The following is an 18763-nucleotide window of genomic DNA, read 5'->3' on the forward strand; positions in this document are numbered from 1 at the left end:
CGACTTGGAGTAGTCTTTGAAATCGGACGCCCGTGTGGGCCTAGGCGTTTTGCAAAAGAGGCATGCACGACTCAGGGCTTTGGAGCCCCGGAGCCGTGCATTTTCACCGGAGCTCTACATAAAATTTAGCCGGAGCTGGAGCCCGTTATTTGAGGAGTAGCTCCGGCTCCGACATTATTTCATAAGATGCTATTATATATGCAACAACCACATCTGCTGATTTATCATAATTGAACACCAGGCCTGAATTTTAATGCTATGCACACTTGCACAGCAATGGCACGGAGTAAATTGCGTTCTAGTGCAACTATGATGTTGTCGACAATTGACAAGTATTCAGTATGAAGTCACAAGCCGGCACGGCGGCACCTATATGTATTTGTTGCTACATCGGATGTTACTGACGACTGACGGACTCTAGATTACTATAGATAACTAACCTATTAGTAGATTAGTAATCTATATAGACCAGGAATGGCCAACCTTTTCTGCTAAAGGGGCACATGCAATTGACGAACGAGTGCACGGTTCACTAGCCACGCCAAGCGGGTAAAATTTTCTAAGTTGATAAATAAACTAGGTGAGTATTGCGGGTCTATTGTATACCACCCGCTAGGCTCAGTTTGCAAGGACACGACTATTCGGCGTCTGGACACATCGATATTGAAGGTCTTCGATAATATGCGACAATCATTTTGTGCCTACATTTCACCGTCGACGATTTTTATGCGAGCTCAAACGCGGAAAGACTTTCTTCCGTAATTGCGAATAGACTCAATCGGGCAAATTAGGAGTTTTTTCATTTTCAGTAGGGGGTAGGCTACCAAGCAAGAAATCGTGTGACAATTAACCCTACTCCCGCGGTCGGCCTCCGGGCCAAATTTTAATGCATTAACCAAAAAGTTTATAAAATGTGAACAACGGGACTTGAACCGTTTTTGTGATGTTTATTCAAATATGTACATAAAATTTCAAAAATTTCATAAAGAAAATCTTTCCCCATCATTGGGTCATCTCGTCTCAGCCGTTGCCGAAGTAGTATTTGTATACGCGGTCGTAGTAGACGCCGTCGTAAGTTGGCGCTCGTAGTCGCTCGTCTCATCTCATCTCATCGTAGCAGTCGATGTCGATTCGTTGTCGCGGTCGTAGAAGGAGCCGCCAGTACTTGGCGCTCGTTTGCGTGTGGTTTTCATATAACTTCGGTGGAGTGGTGGTGGGTGGGGTAGGAATAGGGCATGGGGGGTGGTGGATAGGGTAGATTGGGGGAGTAGGTGTTGGTTTAGGGGTGGGGTAGAGTGGGATAAGAGGTTTGGTGATTTGGATAGGTTGTAGGTGGATTGGTTGCGTTTTGCCGGTCGATAAATGCAACATGATTTATCGCGTGAGCGTTTAAATGGCTCACTTACATTATTCGGTATATTTTACTTCTTATATCTTGGATGCGTTGGTCAATATTTTGGGCGTATTCATTTTGTATGTCGAGTGCGTTTTTCCATTCCCACACAAGGGTTTTCACGTTCATAAAAGCTTTTATTATAGTCGGAGCTTGCGGTCCGTCGTAGACGTTGCGTATGATCTCGTCGGGTGTAGCGTCAATAGTCGTTTGCAGGTCGTTCTCGAGATCCTGTATTACAAGAGAGAACAGTTTTTTGTAAGTTGCGCATTCGGCGAAGGTGTGACGCAGAGTATCTTCGGCGTGTTGGCAGAATTTGCATTTGTTCTTCAAGTAGGCGTCTTTTCTTCGTACCCAGCCTGCGTTGGTTTTCCTGGAGCCTGTAAAGTAGCTCTCAGTGTTAATTCGATACGAAATCTCACGTTTCTTGTTGTCAATGTGATCTTTGATATTGGGCTGGTATAGCCATATCTCTTTCCAGTCCGCGATGCGGCTTCCTCCTTGTTGTGTCTTCGTTTTTACAAGGATTTTGTACATTTCTTTCTGGCTTAGTTCTTGTATATCCTGTGATCGGCTTTTAATTACGTCGAAGATTTCCTTTTCCTTCTTCCATTCCTCCGTCAATGTATTTCTGTGAGGGTAGAGGTTGTTGTATAAATTGCAATTTATGTCGCTCACCTTCGTTGTGAGATTGTATATCGCTTCTGCATGCCAGATATCAATCGGGTTCTCGAGTCGACTAAGTTGTTGTAGTCTTTTTGCTCTCTTTGCTTGTGTTGCAGATTCGATATCTGGCATATCAATCCCTCCTTCTGGCTTAGGTCTGATCAGTTGCATTCTGCTTTTTTGCTCGAGTTTCTCAGGACTCCACAGTAGGCCGAAGACGAGGCGTTCGAGTTGCTTGAGCTTGTCGCCTGGAATTTGCTTGTTAGCATATGTATAAGTTATTTTGCTAATTATGTATGCCTTAATCGCCATTATTTTACCAATCCAAGAAAGTCGTTTTGATTTAATATGCCTTACGCTTTTCTCGACTCCTTGCCAGAGTCTGTCGAAGTTCATTTGCAGTTCGCTTTCACCGTGGTATAGGCCCAGTATCTTAATTACTGGCTTTAGCATATCTGCGTGCGCAGTTTTTTGCAGTTTGATACGCGATTTTTCGTTCAGCGGTAGGATTTCCGTCTTGTCTGTGTTGATATCTTGACCTGTCACTCTGTGCAAGCTTTGATATTCGTTAATGACTGTGGCAATAGAGTCAGTTGTTCTTAGATACAGTGTGACGTCATCAGCAAATTGGTCTAATTTATGCTCTATCCCGCCGATTCGGATACCCTTGATGTTGTCGTTAGTGCATAATTTGTGGGCTAGCGGGTCTGCGCTAATCGCGTATAGCGTCATACTCAAAGGACATCCTTGTCTAATGCCCCTCGTACAATTTACGTTGGCTGCTTGGAGGCCGTTAACCTCGAGGGTCGCAATAGGATTATCATATATAGCTTTGATCACTTTAAGAGTTTCTCTCGTGACGGGCAGTTTACCAAGCACTTTGAAGAGCATTTGGTGATTCACCTTATCAAAGGCTTTCCTTGCGTCTATTGTCATTATATAACCTTCCAAAGGTTTTTCTTGATGATAATTAACAATTGCACTCACATTGTTGTGTATCACGTCCATTTGTCTTCCGGGAATTCCCGCTTTCTGTGTCATGTTGATGTTGCTCGAGATTTCCTCGACCAGTCTGTTGTTGAGAATTTTCGCCATTATTTTGTAGTCCGTGTTTAACAGCGAAATGGGTCGCCAGTTCGCTAAATCCTTTTTGTCCTTTCCTTTGTGAATCAAAATAATTTTAGCACGTTTCCAGCTATGCGGTATGTTTCCGTATATTAGCGCGTTGTTTATGATTTCTGTTAATCTCGAACCAATGTTTTGCCACATTGCAAGGTAGAATTCCACTGTCAGGCCGTCGAAACCCGGTGACCTTTCCCTGTTCATTGCTTTCAGTATTTGTAATATTTCGCTAGATTGTATTACCGATGTTTGTTCATTGTCTTTCCCGTGCATGCAGTCGTGTTGGTACGATGATAGATATTCGTCTTGATCGTACGAATTAATGCCGTCGTGTCGGGTCCACAATTCTGTGTAAAATTGTTCAATCTGGTTAGCAATAATATTACGGTCAGTCGTTACCGTTCCATCTCTGAGCTGAAGTTCTTTAAGCTCGGTCTTGTGCCGTCTTGTCTTCAATTCTTGCCAAAATTGTCTCGTCGTGTTAGGTTCACCTTCGCAACGGTCAATTTTGGTTAACATGCGCAATTTTCCCTTTACTCTCTGATACGTTATCTGAGGATCACAAGTTTTATATTTGTCTATCTCATATCTCTTACTTATGTTGGCAATTCTATCTTTTAGTCTGTCCCACCATTGTTGAATGCCATGGCAGTGTTGGATATTATTCTCTTCAAAGCTGATGAGATTAGATATTATATCTCGGTACACGTCATCTCGCAAAAGGTCATTATTACACTTCCAATTTTTTCTTCCCCATAGAGTGCTTGGCTCAATCGCGAGTGTTATTGTCGGACTTATGTGGTCAGCCACAAGGTTATTTTCATGTCCTGCATTCTGGACATGGCTCATGAGTTCACAAGATGCGTAGAAACGATCTAGTCTCCTCGCGTTTTTTCCAGTGACGTAAGTGAATACTTCGGCAAGAGGATGTTTACTCCTAAACACGTCAATCAGTTCCGCGTCATTAGTTAGCTTTTCAAAGTGTCTCTCGGCGCTTCTGACATGGAGGTTCTGTTTAATTCGAGTGTCTTTTTTGTCAATAATTAGGTTGAAATCACCACCCATTATAACCGGGACTTCAATTTCATGGATTTCTGATCAGGATCAGGATCAGGATAGCAGCCTAACCAACTGAGCTACTCGGACGGCTCAGACGAGACAGGTGACGATGGTATTCAAACAAGTCTACGCGATTTCTCAAAAGTGAAAGAGAAATTAGTTTTTCGTTTTCACGTGACGTGATACATAATCCTTCCCATAGTGAATGACCACGTGGTTGTCTTACACATCAATTTCGGCATTCAAACAAGACATTACTGATCTCGATACATTTACGCAGTCGTGCGTACCGCGACTGGAAAGTCTTTGTTGTTATAAGCATTACTCACGGCCGCCGCTGATTACGTCATCGCGATAGAGGCAACGCGCCTTGTAATTCGTGTTTATTTGGCTTTGCCTGGTCCAGTTATATAAGTCCAAATCCATGTTACTGATCTTATAGATACTATTGATCGTACATAACTAACAAAATGTCCATTTTGCAACTGCACAAGGCCATCGTAAGTAAATATATTGCCTTGTTTGACACTTCTCATAGGCGCGCGATTTCTCTTGTTGTTTCATTTCATATCAATTTGAAACGTGTTCTACGCATCGAATGTCCGATACAGGTTCGTCAGTATATTGGCATATGATCAACATCTATTCATTGAAGTCTACAGTAACTTCGTATAACATATAAAACGGATGATTCAACTGTCTGTATGATATTGTTATTACAGGCGCGAGTACCGTACTCGCGTAACTTACACAACACACTCATGTCTCACAGTGTTTAGCACTGGCGTCGTGTAACTTATATAAGACCAACCTTCGTGATACTGATCTTGTTGAAGTGTTATGGACTGCATCTAACTATGTGTGTGACATTCAACTGTATAAGACAATCGTAAGTGAATGTATATGGCCTTATGCGGCAAGGCTCATACGTGCGCGGCATTTTTCACGTAACAGAATATTGCTATATTTCACACCAATTTGAAGCGTGTTCTATCCAACTAATTCCCGATAATATGGTTGCAATGAACTCTTGCGATCAACAACTACTCTAAAACGACAACTGTGTCTGCTTACGACGTGTAGAAAAGAAGATATAAGGAATTATAAGATTAGCGTTCATTCAGGCGAACTGAGCTACACATTGAATTTTGCGGGAAACTTTTTTCTGTATTCAATCTGCATTTTGAACAGGATATGCCATAAGGCAATGGGCTATATATAGCTGGGCGTATGCGTATCGACAATCGCTATTTATAGACGATCATTGTAACCGTTTATGACCCCTACAACGCGAGATGTCGTTAATTGATTGAAGCGTGTTTGTGAAAAACTGTGCATGGATCCTCTAGGATCCACCCGCGTCGAAAGGGTTAAACACGCGAAGCCGTGAAGAAAAATTTCGCATCTATTTTAGTTTATGTACGACGATTTACTGAAAATGTGACTGGACCCTGGATCTGCCAATGCGTCGGAACTGATATTTTAGTCATCAACATCCCAAGTGTCGCAGCCATAGAATTGTAATTTTTGGTTGGCATTGCAAGTTCACAATCTGAGCAATTCCTTTTCCATAATATAACAGGATATTACCTCGCGGGCCACGCAAAACCCTCTCGCGGGCCACATTTGCGGGCTACCCCTGATATAGACAGGACCATTCGATAATTTCAGAGCCGGAGCCGGAGCAGTGGTTATAATGCGGCTCCGGAGCTAATGTATGATAAAAGAGAGCTCCGGAGCTGGAGCAGTTTAAATTTACGGCTGCTCCAAAGCCCTGGCACGACTGCGCATCACAACTGAGATTCTAGATTGGCGATTACCGGTAGCTGTTCAGGTTCAGTAACTCAGTCATGATAGGCCGAGGCTTGATTTAAAAGATTTCAAACTAGAGTATCATAATCAACTCCGTGGCAAAATAGCTTAGTGGTAGCCAATCTTTCCTCTAATTTTTGACGAGTCTGCGCACACTCAGTAACTTACTGCACAGATTCTTGGACAACAGTGCGTAACGACCTAAAAAAGACCATCACTTCGGATTTTTTGTGCGCAGAGCCCGTGTCAGCACTGCGCACGTGCGCTTGCGCAGCTTAGAGGGAACATTGGTGGTAGCCTACGTTCCACAGCTGCAACACCAACGGGATGCGAGTCCGACTTCAGAATTCCCACCTCTAAGTGTTGGAAGTTTATCTAGGCTCCTCGCCATGTGATTTTCGTAAACGGTGATTAATAAAAGCCTAGAAGTGGGCCGTGCTACAAGTCGGTAAATAAGAAATCACAATGAAGAACATAGGCCTATGGTGTAAAATTACCAATGCAGTCGAAACGCCATGAATATCAGAAAACGCCTCCGTCTCAACGTACCTACAATGCACCAATGCGTGACGAACGCTGGACCGGTAGTAAGTGGTCATTTTTTACTTCAGCAACAATTGAACGATAAAACAATTGGAACATACAATATGACAATTGAATGATTGGAATTTGCTAGGCTACTGCCACTAAAAACGTGGCAAAACACATAGCTAGATAAGACTGCACTTGGACGACGAAACGTTGAGAGACTTGTGACGGTATTGGTCGTATTCCGATTTTAAGTCGTTCAACAGTTGCTCCTTTTCCGCCCCCTCCAAAAAGCAAGATCTCGCCGCGTTCATGTTCTGTTGGTAAAAGACGGGAGATAAGTATAGGCTGTATCAATGGTGGTCACTGGTCAGTAACGAAGTACATTTACACCCGTGTAACTAGGCGCATGCGTATGTTACTAAACAACGTTGCAACTTACCAAATCAAGCAAGTCGTTGACTGAAAATCCAACGTCTTCCGTCGCGATGTCGTAGTCGCGTATTATTCCATACGTGTTCGGACCCGGGTCGTCCGTGTTTAGTCCGAAGTTCATGTTACTGCTCATAAACCTTTCAAATTCGTGAAAATTGTTTTACCTGATGCAACACTATGTTGACTTCTTAGTGTTATTATTGTTATTATAAATATGACGGAAAAAGTAGAACTTTCAACCGATGATGGTTTTGGGCGACGCGTTCAGGATAGTTTTTCCTTGCCGTCACTGCCGTCGAAATGCAGATTTCGTTTCATTTATGGCGTTTTTTTAGTTGTGACTGTAGGACTGATTGCTAAAAAAAGGGGACATTTGGTCGTCCTGGGAGGAGATTTTCGATTTCTTGAAAAATAAGGACAAATCCTCCTAAAGGAGGACGTATGGTTGCCCCGAATACTTCAATGACTTCTTTACCTCTGAATCAAAAGCGCACAGGTACAACACACGCGCGTCCACGTCGTCCAAATATCATATGATCGACCGAAAAGATCATCGCTCTATCAAATATGCCGGACCTGATGTGTGGAACAGTATCCCGCCGGCCATCCGGCAGTCGACGAGCATGTCCACATTCAAGTCGAAATACAAGCAATTACTACTAAATAAATACAGTCCATCCTCATGATTACCGGACCACGACTGAGCTATCGATCTCGCTTCCCGTGACATGCCGCCCTATTTCTTGTCGCTTCCTTTTTCTATACTATCTTCTTTACTTTCATTCAGTGTACATGCCTCCTCTTTACATCGCCTAGGCCAAGGTGGGCGTCCGATTCCATAGACAACTCCTAGTCGCTTCGACATCTTCCTTTCTTTTCATTGTATCGCATTTTTTGTGGTGTATTGAACTGATAAAATTGCTAATAAACCAATGATGATGATGATGGTAACCCTAAACCTCTCGAATTGTGGACATTATAACTACAGTTGTGTTGGCTTCGATGAAACATGTCTGAGATATAACCTGCCCCTTTTGGGTGGTTTAACTTACTTTTTCGCGGGATGGGAGCTCCACGGCCCGGTATACGCGGATGTGAGGTGACTAGACAGTAGACACACCTCAAAATGAGTGTTCTTTTGTTTGGCTAGATTTAGAACATCGTCGTCGTCCACCGTATGGTAACCGTGGCCAATGCGCTCAACTTCGAGCTTTTCAATCGCCTGAAATAATATACAAGGAACGGGATAATTGCGATCATATCAGAAAGCCAGGTACGGCTCAATTCATATAAGCCTTTTATTGATATTTTCATCCATTGAAAACACCACAAGATTGCGATACAATGAAATGATTTGAAACGACTTGGCGTATGGTCTTTTAATCAGACACATAGAGAGAGAGAGTCTTTATTTCCATCCAACAGAAATACATAACAAGCGTACCGAAATACATAACAAACAAGAAATACATATAACCATCTCGACCTGGAGCGTGTAAAATAATAGGCATGCACACATTGCACAGTGCACACTGCATACTGAATGAATGGTAATAGAAGATAACACATACGGACTGGACAAGCTATGAAAATGAACGTGGCATATGTCGATGGCTGACTAGTATTCATTCAGTAGAAACGTCTTGTATTCAGACTTAATTGTGGACATGATGCCTTACGACTGTCGGATAACCATCGACATACTGTTCCACAGATGCGATCCGGCATACTTGATGGAGCGATTCGTTTTCCTGCAATTCGTGCCGATCATATAGTAGTTGGGCGTAAGTTATGCGTTTTTAATTCCGACGTGAAGAAATCGTTGAATTTATCGCTGTTCGCGCTGGTCTGACACGGAATAATGCACACTCTGTGTGGAGTTATTTGGCATTGGTATGTTCACTTGGAATAGAATACCATGCGTAATCCCTCCGGACCTCGATCTGACATATCGACCTCGCCTATTGACACATGCCTCATTTATTTTCATGGCTTATTTTTAATGTTTCCTTTATTTCTTTTCATCCAGTGTGTAAGCCTCTTATTTACATGCTCTGGGCCAAGTTGGGTGTCTGATTGTACGAATACTCCAAATCGCTTCCACAAGATACAATATTTTCCATTGTATCCCAATCTTGTGATGTTTTGACCTGGTGCTTTGAATTTCCGTAGCAACCTATACTTACAATGACTGTTGACTCGTAATTTAAAGAGGCGAGGGCAATCGAAACCTGATCATATCATAACATGAGTGCCTACATGGCGGCGATGTCTTAACTTAGCAGCGCATTGTAATTATTACTATTTTGTGCCTTATGCTGAATCATCTCATTACATCCGCGTTTCTCTACGAACCTGTTTGACGCGACTGGCGGGTCCAACTTCGCCGGCATGCGCTGTTCTGTGAATACCAAGGGAAGCACATCGCTGCAGAAAAGAAAACTGTTTTCACGCTGTACGACGCGATATCCCACCGCATTGCTTGCCCGATAGGTTTCCTCGACTTCTTGCGAGAACGGATCGTGTTCTGGTCCCGCGACATCGTACCCAACGACTCCCTTTCCTTTGTATTCTTTGCACAGCTCCAGCACGTCGGTCGCCCAATCTGAAAAAATGCAATAGCTACATCACAAAACATATACAATAGGCAAGCATATAATAGAATAATATACAAAGTGCTTTTGAATTCTCTATCAGCTGTTGACGATTACATTTAACGAGTGTCAGTGTCAGGCTGTCAGCCGAATATATTCTGGTTTATTTCGATATGAATATATTATTTAATTGTATATCTAAGGGATTCACCAAAAATAGATAAATGTTTTGTAGTCAGAGCTGGACAAAGTAGTCTTCGTGTGACGAAAGTAGAACTAGAAGTAACGCCGTAAATTTCAACTCAATTGCAAGTAGAAGTACTGAGTTCATGTTAAAACTGCTAAAAGTGTAAGCAGAAAATGAAGGTGTGAAAACTACTCAAATAAATTAGGTCGATAGGACGCATACATTCAACAGTTAGTAGATGGCTGCTTTCGAGTAGAGGTCGACCGATTATCGACATGGCCGATTATCGAGGCCGATATTTAGAGCTTTCCCGATTATCGATATCGGCCTATGGAGGCCGATATCGCGGCCGATATTTTATATTTAAGAAAAATACAAAACTTTCGGAAATTCAATGCTCCGTGTTCTCAATCTCAAGAAATCGACGACGCAAAGGGCGATATATGACAGATTTACTTACCCTTGCAGGACCAGTTTAGCTGGGTGAGCATGCAGAGAAACTATGCTTCCTACATTACAATTTACCTTTTCTGGACTGACCTGCAATTCTGTATCATATTTTGCTTTTTGGGTTATCCCAAATTTCATCGAATGTGTACAATTAAGCAATAATTCTTTTTCAATTACAGTTTTCTCGTTTGTTGTTCAGCTTTCTGTGGCATGTACAAGTTCCATCTTGCCTAATCTATAATATTTTTGGTGAAATTGTTCTCCGCTCCTTCCATATTATTATCGGCCTATGATATCGGTATCGGTCTTGTGAGTGAGCCGATATATCGGTATCGGTATCGGCCTGTAAAAATCAATATCGGTCGACCTCTACTTTCGAGATTGAGATGCATCTTCGCAACGCAAAATGACGAAATACACCACAAATAGGTGCAGATTTCAAAAATATATTCAGTTACCCTGATACAGTGGCTATTTTGACGTCCATTTCATTCGCGAAGTAGACTCAAACATATCCCTAAACTACGTCATAGCTTACTGAATCCAAAGTACGGTTGAATAGTATATTCATATTGAAATTAACCCAAGAATTTTCGGCTGACACTCGTCAGGGCTAATCGCCAGCAACTATAGTAGATAATTGGAAAAACATTGTATATCAACACTCGTATCATAAAATATGACTGCACCGGCATGAAATTTCGAACAATCGGGGCGAACAGAACGTTTAAGTTCAACGTACCATTTTTACACGGTGCACGAATTTCTTCTGTAGGCACAGACTTGGTTAGCGTCTTTTGATAAAAGTCAACTCCAATACAATGTATGAAAAGTATATGCTATTGCTTACAATGATATTAAGTAGAAGTGGAAGTGGCGCAGACTAGATGACCTCATGGGGCCGTATCGCAACTCCGTCGCCAAAGCATCTCGATGGTGCAGGCGAGAAAGAATATCATATCTCTCTCTCTCTCTCTCTCAAACGTAACTACTTGTGTACTACGAAAAAGAAGATGCGATTCGTCGCTGACGACCTCTGGTGGTAAAAAAATATCGAAAGTCATTAGCAGTCATAAACATGTATGATACATCAAATAGAAATTGCTATGGAATTTGAGTCATAAAATACAGTGAGTCATTAACACGAAAACTGCAATCATATTCAATATTTGAAATTGCGACATAATTTATCTCAGGCGGTAATATATTTCAATTGAATAGTATATTCATATGGAAATGACTCCGAATATTTTCGGCTGACACTCGTCAGGGGTAATCGCCAGCAACTAGTAGAGAATTGGAAAGAACATTGTATATCAACAATCGTATTCGTATCACAAATATGACGTCACCGGCATGAAAATTTCAAATAAGAGCGCGTTCAATGTTCTATTTTTAGATGGTACACGAACTCCTATTGTTGACACAGCCTTGGCTGGTTTATTTTGATAAAAGTCGACTAGAAGGCACACAAATGAAAGTGTAAACGGCACCTCACAACGACCCGAAATCTGTCGTCCCGAAAATTGAGAAAATATACGGGTTCATTTCAATATAATATACTATTCAAGTGTGTATTGAAGTTATGTACCTCCAAAAAGCTCTTCTAACATATTTCAATCGAAAACTAGTGCTTCCATGTTCAATATTCGCATAGGCGTAGATCATCCTAGTTTTCTTCGCTGCAGAATACTTACTATAAACTGTAATGTCGCAAAGTATAGTTCTCGCTGTCATGCCATGTTCTGTAGCCGCCTTTTCCAACGCATCGTTGACTACATCGACGACGTCTTTCGGTCGCAAGTTTCCGCTGTGAAGAATTTCAAAGTGGAATATAAGTATATACGTTACTTCACAGCGATGATCCATTTCAGGGATGAGGAACCCACTTGAATGGCCATTGGCCATCGTTGTTACGCTAGTTGAAGTAGAAGTAATTTCTAATGTTTTGGGTGGCGCAAAAATTCGTTTAGTTTATTATTCCAAATGAAAACGCGTCTTATATTTATCGGGCTGAATAAGCTTACAAGCGGGACTTATGATATTTGCAGAAGTCCAAACGGTTGCTGTTTGAATGAGTTTCGTTTCCACATTTTCACGACTTATTCAAGAGCGGAACCGACCATTTCAGTTTAGAAAATTTGCTAGCAGCGGTAGTTGCTTTATTATAGTGACCTGAATTTGAGATTATGTTTCCGCAGATCGTAATACCAGTAATATTCGTTAAACGTATAGTTAAAGTCAGCCAGTGGTTCCGTCTTCGCGTAAATAGCTTCAACGTATATCTATTCAACAGATAGATTATTTCAGACAGTAACATACTGAGAATATCGGCATTAGGCCTACTCGCGCGAAAAAGAGTGGCAAATATCCAACTCATAAAACCATCACCACACTGCAATTGATTCGTCGCAGAGAGCAATCGAGAGCCCTTCATGGTTTGCGGTCGAATGTGAGGCAAAAACAAAGTTACCTGATTTTAGGGGTGGGGTGATATGGATTTTCGGTTCTATATTCATTGTTCATGCCCAATAAAATGATTGTATTTTTGTAATCAGTACGAAATAGGCTTTATATATTAGCGTAACTTTTTCATATAAGTTGTGGTAAGGCAAGAGGTGGCCAGTAACGAAGTACTTCTACATTTTCGTAGTACTCAAGTACGTTCTGCCTACTTCCACAACTTGCTCAAGTTATGTCTTTGGATTATTTCTACTTCACAGTTTTATTTTTATTTTTTGGCAAAACTAGGTCGAGAATCCTTACTTTTTAATTACCCGGTATCGCTGCGTCTATACTTCTACTTGAGTTGTAGCAACGACGACGACTTAGAGCACTTCTGGCCCAGGCTATAAGGATACTGACCATCCAAGCACTACATAATTGTAGTTGTGTAATTAAACTAATTAGAGGGAAATGGAGGTAATCTAATTCTAATCTAATTTGTGAAATGTTTCTATGCGCTAATTTTCTTCTAATGTAATTTCTGGTTTTCCTGTAATGCTACCCTACAGGGGAACTGTATAGTGCGAAACGAGACAAACTTGTTACACTGGCATTTTCCACTCTCGTGCTTATGATAACGAACTCTAATTTGATATGTACTGAACCTGATTTTTTGTTGCATTTCTTGCTAATTCGAAGATTTCCAAGATTTAGTGAATTCAGTAATTCTAATCTCAAAGTATTCAAAACTGTGTAGCTATAATTCTAATTCTGATCGATTTTGGGAAAGCTGAAAATTTTCTAACTGTCCATAGTGTCCAATTCTGGCTACGCGAAAATTACCTTGGGTTGATCAACGGTGTGACGTCACAATTCGCGAGTAACTGCGGGCAATAACGGAACTCTATGTACTTGACCTTGTCGCGAGCCTTGTCCTCGACGGCCTCCGTCACCAACCGCCTTATAGCACCGGCATCTCCTCTGAAAAATAAACAATTTGGTCCACGATCTATGAATAAGGACTTCAATTATGGAGTTACCCGAAAGCCTTTACAGCCACCGACATTCTTTGAAGAAATTCGTCGAGAGACGCGCAGCCGTCGTGGGCTGTGATATATTTCTTTAAAACTTCGGGGTCGTAAGAGGGCATGTCGATACCCCGTTTCCTGCGTGAAACATTGTTTTCACAGTGTGTTTCGGAGTGTGAACGTATAATAGGCTTTCAATAGCTTCTTGGAGGTACAGAACATCAATGTACAATTGAGCAGTATATTATATTCATATTGAAATATACCGGAAGATTTCCGGCTGACACTCGTCAGGGGTAATCGTCAGCAACTAAAATTGGAAAGAACATTGTATATCAACAATCGTGCCACCAATAGGCTATACCGATGTTTATGTTAGGTATACTTTGTAGAGTTGATGCGCATAGGATTGAAGCTATATATAGGACTTATATTTGCAAAAACTGTCATTTTATACAGGTAATATTTCTAACTTGTTTGAATGCAACGTCGCATATGTTGATGGCAGCATCAATTTGGTTTGGAAGCAAAATCGAATGACACCGAATGCATAATCAGCTATGCGGCGCAAATATACAGAGGGGGTACCGAATCACTTCTACTTTTTAAGATTATTGAAATAGGCTTTGCTAAGGCATGGAAAGTAGAATTGAAATCGGTTTCCATCAATTTTACGTGTGGAATTGCCGTGACAACCGATCGATATAGCTCTGGCACCATCGTAACAGAATATCTTTTCGTAGAGCGCGCCTCTATATTCCAATTTTCATTTGTCATTTTGTGTTAGGAACGATTACGCATCTTTTAGTTTCGAGAGTAATCACCTCCGATTGATTACTAACAGTATGCGACGCCTCCGCCAAATCTACATTTTGAAATTACTTACTTGAGTATACTTATAAGACTTCTCACCATCTACTTATACTTCAAGTAGTTTTGACATATGCCTCGCTACTTCTACTTGGAATTAGGCAGAAATTTACGGTATTACATCTACTTGAGAATCAGTGCTGACTACTTTAACCACCACTATATTGCAAATGGTCTGTTCATGCATTAATTTTATACTTGGCCAGTTCGGCAACGGTTTCCACTCGGTAGCATCCGTCGAGGTGACAGTGAAGCTCGACCTGCAATATTGTAGGATTTATCGACTCGTGAAGCGGTACTGATATGACAGGGGTCTCGTGGGGGTTCCTTTTAGTGCGGAGCGGATCGACAAATTCTCTGGTCAGGCTCCGATCCGGTTGTTCAATTCTCTGGTCCGGCTCCGATCCGGCTCCGGCCGTATCAAGAAAAGTACTGATCCGGCTCCAATCCGGTCCGGTCAGAAATGAAAAAGTCCGGCCAGAAATGCGGCCCTACTCGGTACGGAGGTTCCGTGAATTGGTAAATATGCCTCGTTTATGTTCACACTGGCTTGGAGGTTACCTACGTGTGGTTGGTTGGTAGTTATATAGTTATAAAAGTCATACTTGTCCATAATGATTCTGGCCGGATCAAAAAAGTAGTGATCCGGCTCCAATCCATCTCCGGCTGTAACAGAAAAAGGACTGATCCGGTCCGGCCAAATTGTAAAAATCCGGCCGGATATCTAATCCGGCTCCGGTCCATGCTCCGCACAGCGCTGCAGCACCCCAAAAAATGTCGAGATACAATAAGAACCATGCTTGTTCAGTTGTCTTTATCGTTTTGCATACACGATAGTATAGCTACTAGCTGCGTTGATGTCATTTTTGTGTTTGGTAGCGTGTAGCTTATCTGCGTATAACTTGGCTCGTAATAGAGACACTACTTCATAATCATAACCGTAAGGGCGTAATGCGGTGTCTGTTGGTAAATGCACTTGCTAATGTAAAACAACCAATACTGCTGGCTTGCAAATTGTGACATTTTGCGAATATGATAACTTTCTCTGTCGTTCAACATACCATGGATATAGTCTGGGCAAGCAAAATCACAACATTATGCCGTTAACGGTTTGCTTTTGTTGGGAATAGGCCTATACATACCCCGATGTAGGGACTATATCGGTAGGCGACTGCTTTTTCTGATGTTGTGAACTCAGGTGTTCGGATAAGTCAATGCGTCGTTTACTACACCATCAATGCAGCCTGGATAATGGAAGTCACGATTGTGTACATCACGAAACTTGATGACATATTGATGTGCAGTGTGCACATGAGCAGTTACGTGCACTGATTGGGCGGTAGTGGGGTACCACACCCTATGTAAGTTAGTAGGCCACATAACATCATGGTAGTTGGCGTTATAACATGGAATAATACTGCGTTCGCTACTCAAGTGGGCATTGTGGACGGCAGGGGTGCCAACTCCTGGTGGTCCAAAAGAGCCAAATTGCTCTCCAAAATGTGCCAAATGGCCCTTCAAGGAGCCAACTGTTTTCGATTTCAACCAATATGCTTATAAATTACACCTAAAACACAAAAATGATACGTTGTCAACAGACTGTGCACTTTTACATTAGAGTGGAGTGAAAATAACTTTTTTTTAATCGGAAATAAGGGTTCCTTAAATCCCGACATATGACCTGAAACTTGAATAAAAATTGATTTAGGGAATTTCCCCTATTTTCCAGCCGGCAACCCCCTAATTTCTGCGCACGAGGGGGTATAATTGCACAACTCAACAACCACTGCTCGTAGAGTCATGATATATTGATCAAAAGCTACCAAAACATCATGTTTCTATCTGTCTTAAGAAGAAACTTTTCTCTATTGTGAACAGAAAATGGGTTACAGCCAAAGAAACAGTAAAATATTGAAGCAGGTAAATAGCAGGAGTAACTAAGCTACATGTTAGTGTGATTTACACAAAAACTGCTAAATAAATCAATCTCATTGTATAAAAGCTCACTGGTAGGAGCTATTACTCCATTTTTTAGAACAGGCCCGCGGGCGACTCAGCTGGTCCTTGCGGGCTACCTTAGGCAGACCCGCGCTGGTGACCCCAGATCTAGAATATGGAGCACGAGAGAAGCACCGTGATGGCAATAAGCCGCCCAAATGATGATGACATAGGCCTGCGAATCCTGATATCCAAGGTTAGAACGAGAAGTAAAGAATAGCGGTTCGACTTTACGTCAGTTTCAATTGTTAAACAATTTTATAGTAAAATGCGCCACTTTGGAGCCAACGCGCCAAACGTAATTTTTCCTTGCCAACCGACCTTTAAAATAGCAAAATTTCGGAAATTTGGCTCGCAAATGCGCCAATTGGCAACACTGTGACGGTTTTTCTGTAACAGTGTGGTGTAAAGATTACGTTGCATTTATCGGTCAGCCAAAATTCGTCATAAAATTGTGGAAATGCATATGTAGGCAAGGCAGGTATTCGGGGTTGATGAAATCACACTATAAACTGTTTCTCATACGTAGTTCCAAGTGACTGTATACTTAAATACCGTACAATGTACATTCATTCGTTCGCGCTATTCAAAATGCGATGACGCTGATGTCTTTGTCAATACAAAAGAATAATCTGCTGTCTTCAGCAGCCGTAGCTGAAGTCAACAACAACCGACGATGCTTACGACGCGGTCAAAAATGAAGGAACCATAGATACGGTACTAAAATGAACCATCACCAACCTTGCTAAAATCATATTGTTTCTTATCCATAACGGTCACAGGGTCTTTATTGCACACTTCCGATACTACACACTCTCGCAGTTTGGCTTCGTTGCCTGCAGCATTAGTTTACGGTTACCATTCTTTACACGGCATCCGGTGCGCACTTGTTTAGATAGAGCAAACAAACTTCATTTATTGCAAACAGCTTAGAAGTCCTTTGACGATAAACCAGTTGCACTAATCTGTTCGTCCGTTTGCGATGCACAAAGTGATAACATGGACAGATTGGAATGTGTCTAAAAGGCCAATCGCAGTCTATATTGTACACTACTTTATTCAGATCTATCAATCAATCTTAATCAGCCTAGAAATACATACCCTCGATCACTATACCTCGTGCTTTGAGTGCGAATGTATACTGGTCTGTCGTTGCTGATAAGTCTGTAAATATTGGGTTTCAAATATTAACCGACACTCCTACATCTCGACTTTGAGGATTCGACTGCTATAATAGTCACTGAATGACCAATGTCCTGTTCACCTAGTATAAGCTCTCGCAATTTGCTGACTTCGCTACGTCATCAAAACAACTAAACGAGAGAATGTACGGTTTCAATTGATGAACGAATCTCGATTACTGTCGAGATATGCTACTGAATGTCATGCGCTGAGCAGTGCCAAATTTAAAATTGCAGCAAGAAACAACTTCGTTTTGCAGTAATTAATTAATTCATTTATTTACAAACAACGTAATCGAGCGACTCTCATTAGTAAGGATCGTCAGTACTACGATTATTCAAATCGGAACATTGGTAATATACTATACAATTTATACATGCACGAATGCGTAAGATCAATGGACCTGACAAAGTCTTTTCAATGTAACGCGATCTTGTCTGTAAGACAGTTAGATTAGTCAGATAAAATGCCGGGAAACTATCAATAGTAGGGCCTATTTGTCGAAGCTCGAATAGGACAGTATATTTTCTTATACAAGTTTCATCACCGGCTTTATCCTTTTCAATCAATCAATCAGTTTTATTTATATTTTCATCGTTTCAAATCACCACAAAACTGCGATACAATGAAAATGTGGCACGCGGCACTCGCGGCTTGATGAATCGGTTATATCGAGCCTTCCGTCGCGCTTGCTTTTATCTGTATGTTACATTTCAATCACTTGTATTAGTGTTATGAATATTGATATACACAAATACAGATTCTCTCTCTCTCACTCACACACATACATACACACTTTCTCTCTCGCGAGTGCGCTCTCTCTCTAGCATAAAAATGGTTGTTCCCCATGAAATGAAATCGACTTATCGTCGATTTATAGACTAATTCTCGCCATTAGACTTGTCGAGGTGGCAGTTTCGTACAAATTGTCACGCAATCATTAATCAATCAATCAATCAGGTTTAATAATATTTTCATCGTTTCAAAAAATCAC

At 41.4% G+C, this 18763-nt stretch overlaps 1 protein-coding gene across 1 annotated transcript; it reads right to left on the bottom strand.

The window, feature by feature from the left end:
- Positions 1-6640: 6640 nt before the first annotated feature.
- On the bottom strand, positions 6641-17863 carry LOC145445141 (adenosine deaminase-like). Its single transcript, XM_080323278.1, has 11 exons — positions 17689-17863; positions 17329-17423; positions 14788-14849; positions 13732-13857; positions 13535-13672; positions 11944-12056; positions 9502-9620; positions 9371-9442; positions 8068-8237; positions 7023-7152; positions 6641-6897 (listed from the first exon to the last, which is right to left on the bottom strand). The coding sequence occupies exons 2-11, from the start codon at positions 17356-17358 to the stop codon at positions 6763-6765; spliced, it is 1095 nt and encodes a 364-aa protein (XP_080179404.1). The 5' UTR covers positions 17359-17423; positions 17689-17863; the 3' UTR covers positions 6641-6762.
- Positions 17864-18763: the final 900 nt, after the last annotated feature.

Source organism: Botryllus schlosseri, chromosome 8 (assembly GCF_051294905.1).
Source record: "Botryllus schlosseri isolate E-star chromosome 8, Bs_hap1, whole genome shotgun sequence".
Lineage (NCBI taxonomy): Eukaryota > Metazoa > Chordata > Ascidiacea > Stolidobranchia > Styelidae > Botryllus > Botryllus schlosseri.

What these genes read in the sequence shown, in the direction of transcription:
- LOC145445141 (XM_080323278.1), bottom strand. Translation starts at nt 17,358, where the DNA reads ATGGATAAGAAACAATATGATTTTAGCAAG. An exon ending in TTGCGACATTACAGTTTATA is followed by an intron (nt 9,621 to 11,943) that starts GTAAGTATTCTG and finishes GCATTTTTTCAG; the next exon opens with ATTGGGCGACCGACGTGCTG. An exon ending in AAGTCGAGGAAACCTATCGG is followed by an intron (nt 9,443 to 9,501) that starts GCAAGCAATGCG and finishes TCTTTTCTGCAG; the next exon opens with CGATGTGCTTCCCTTGGTAT.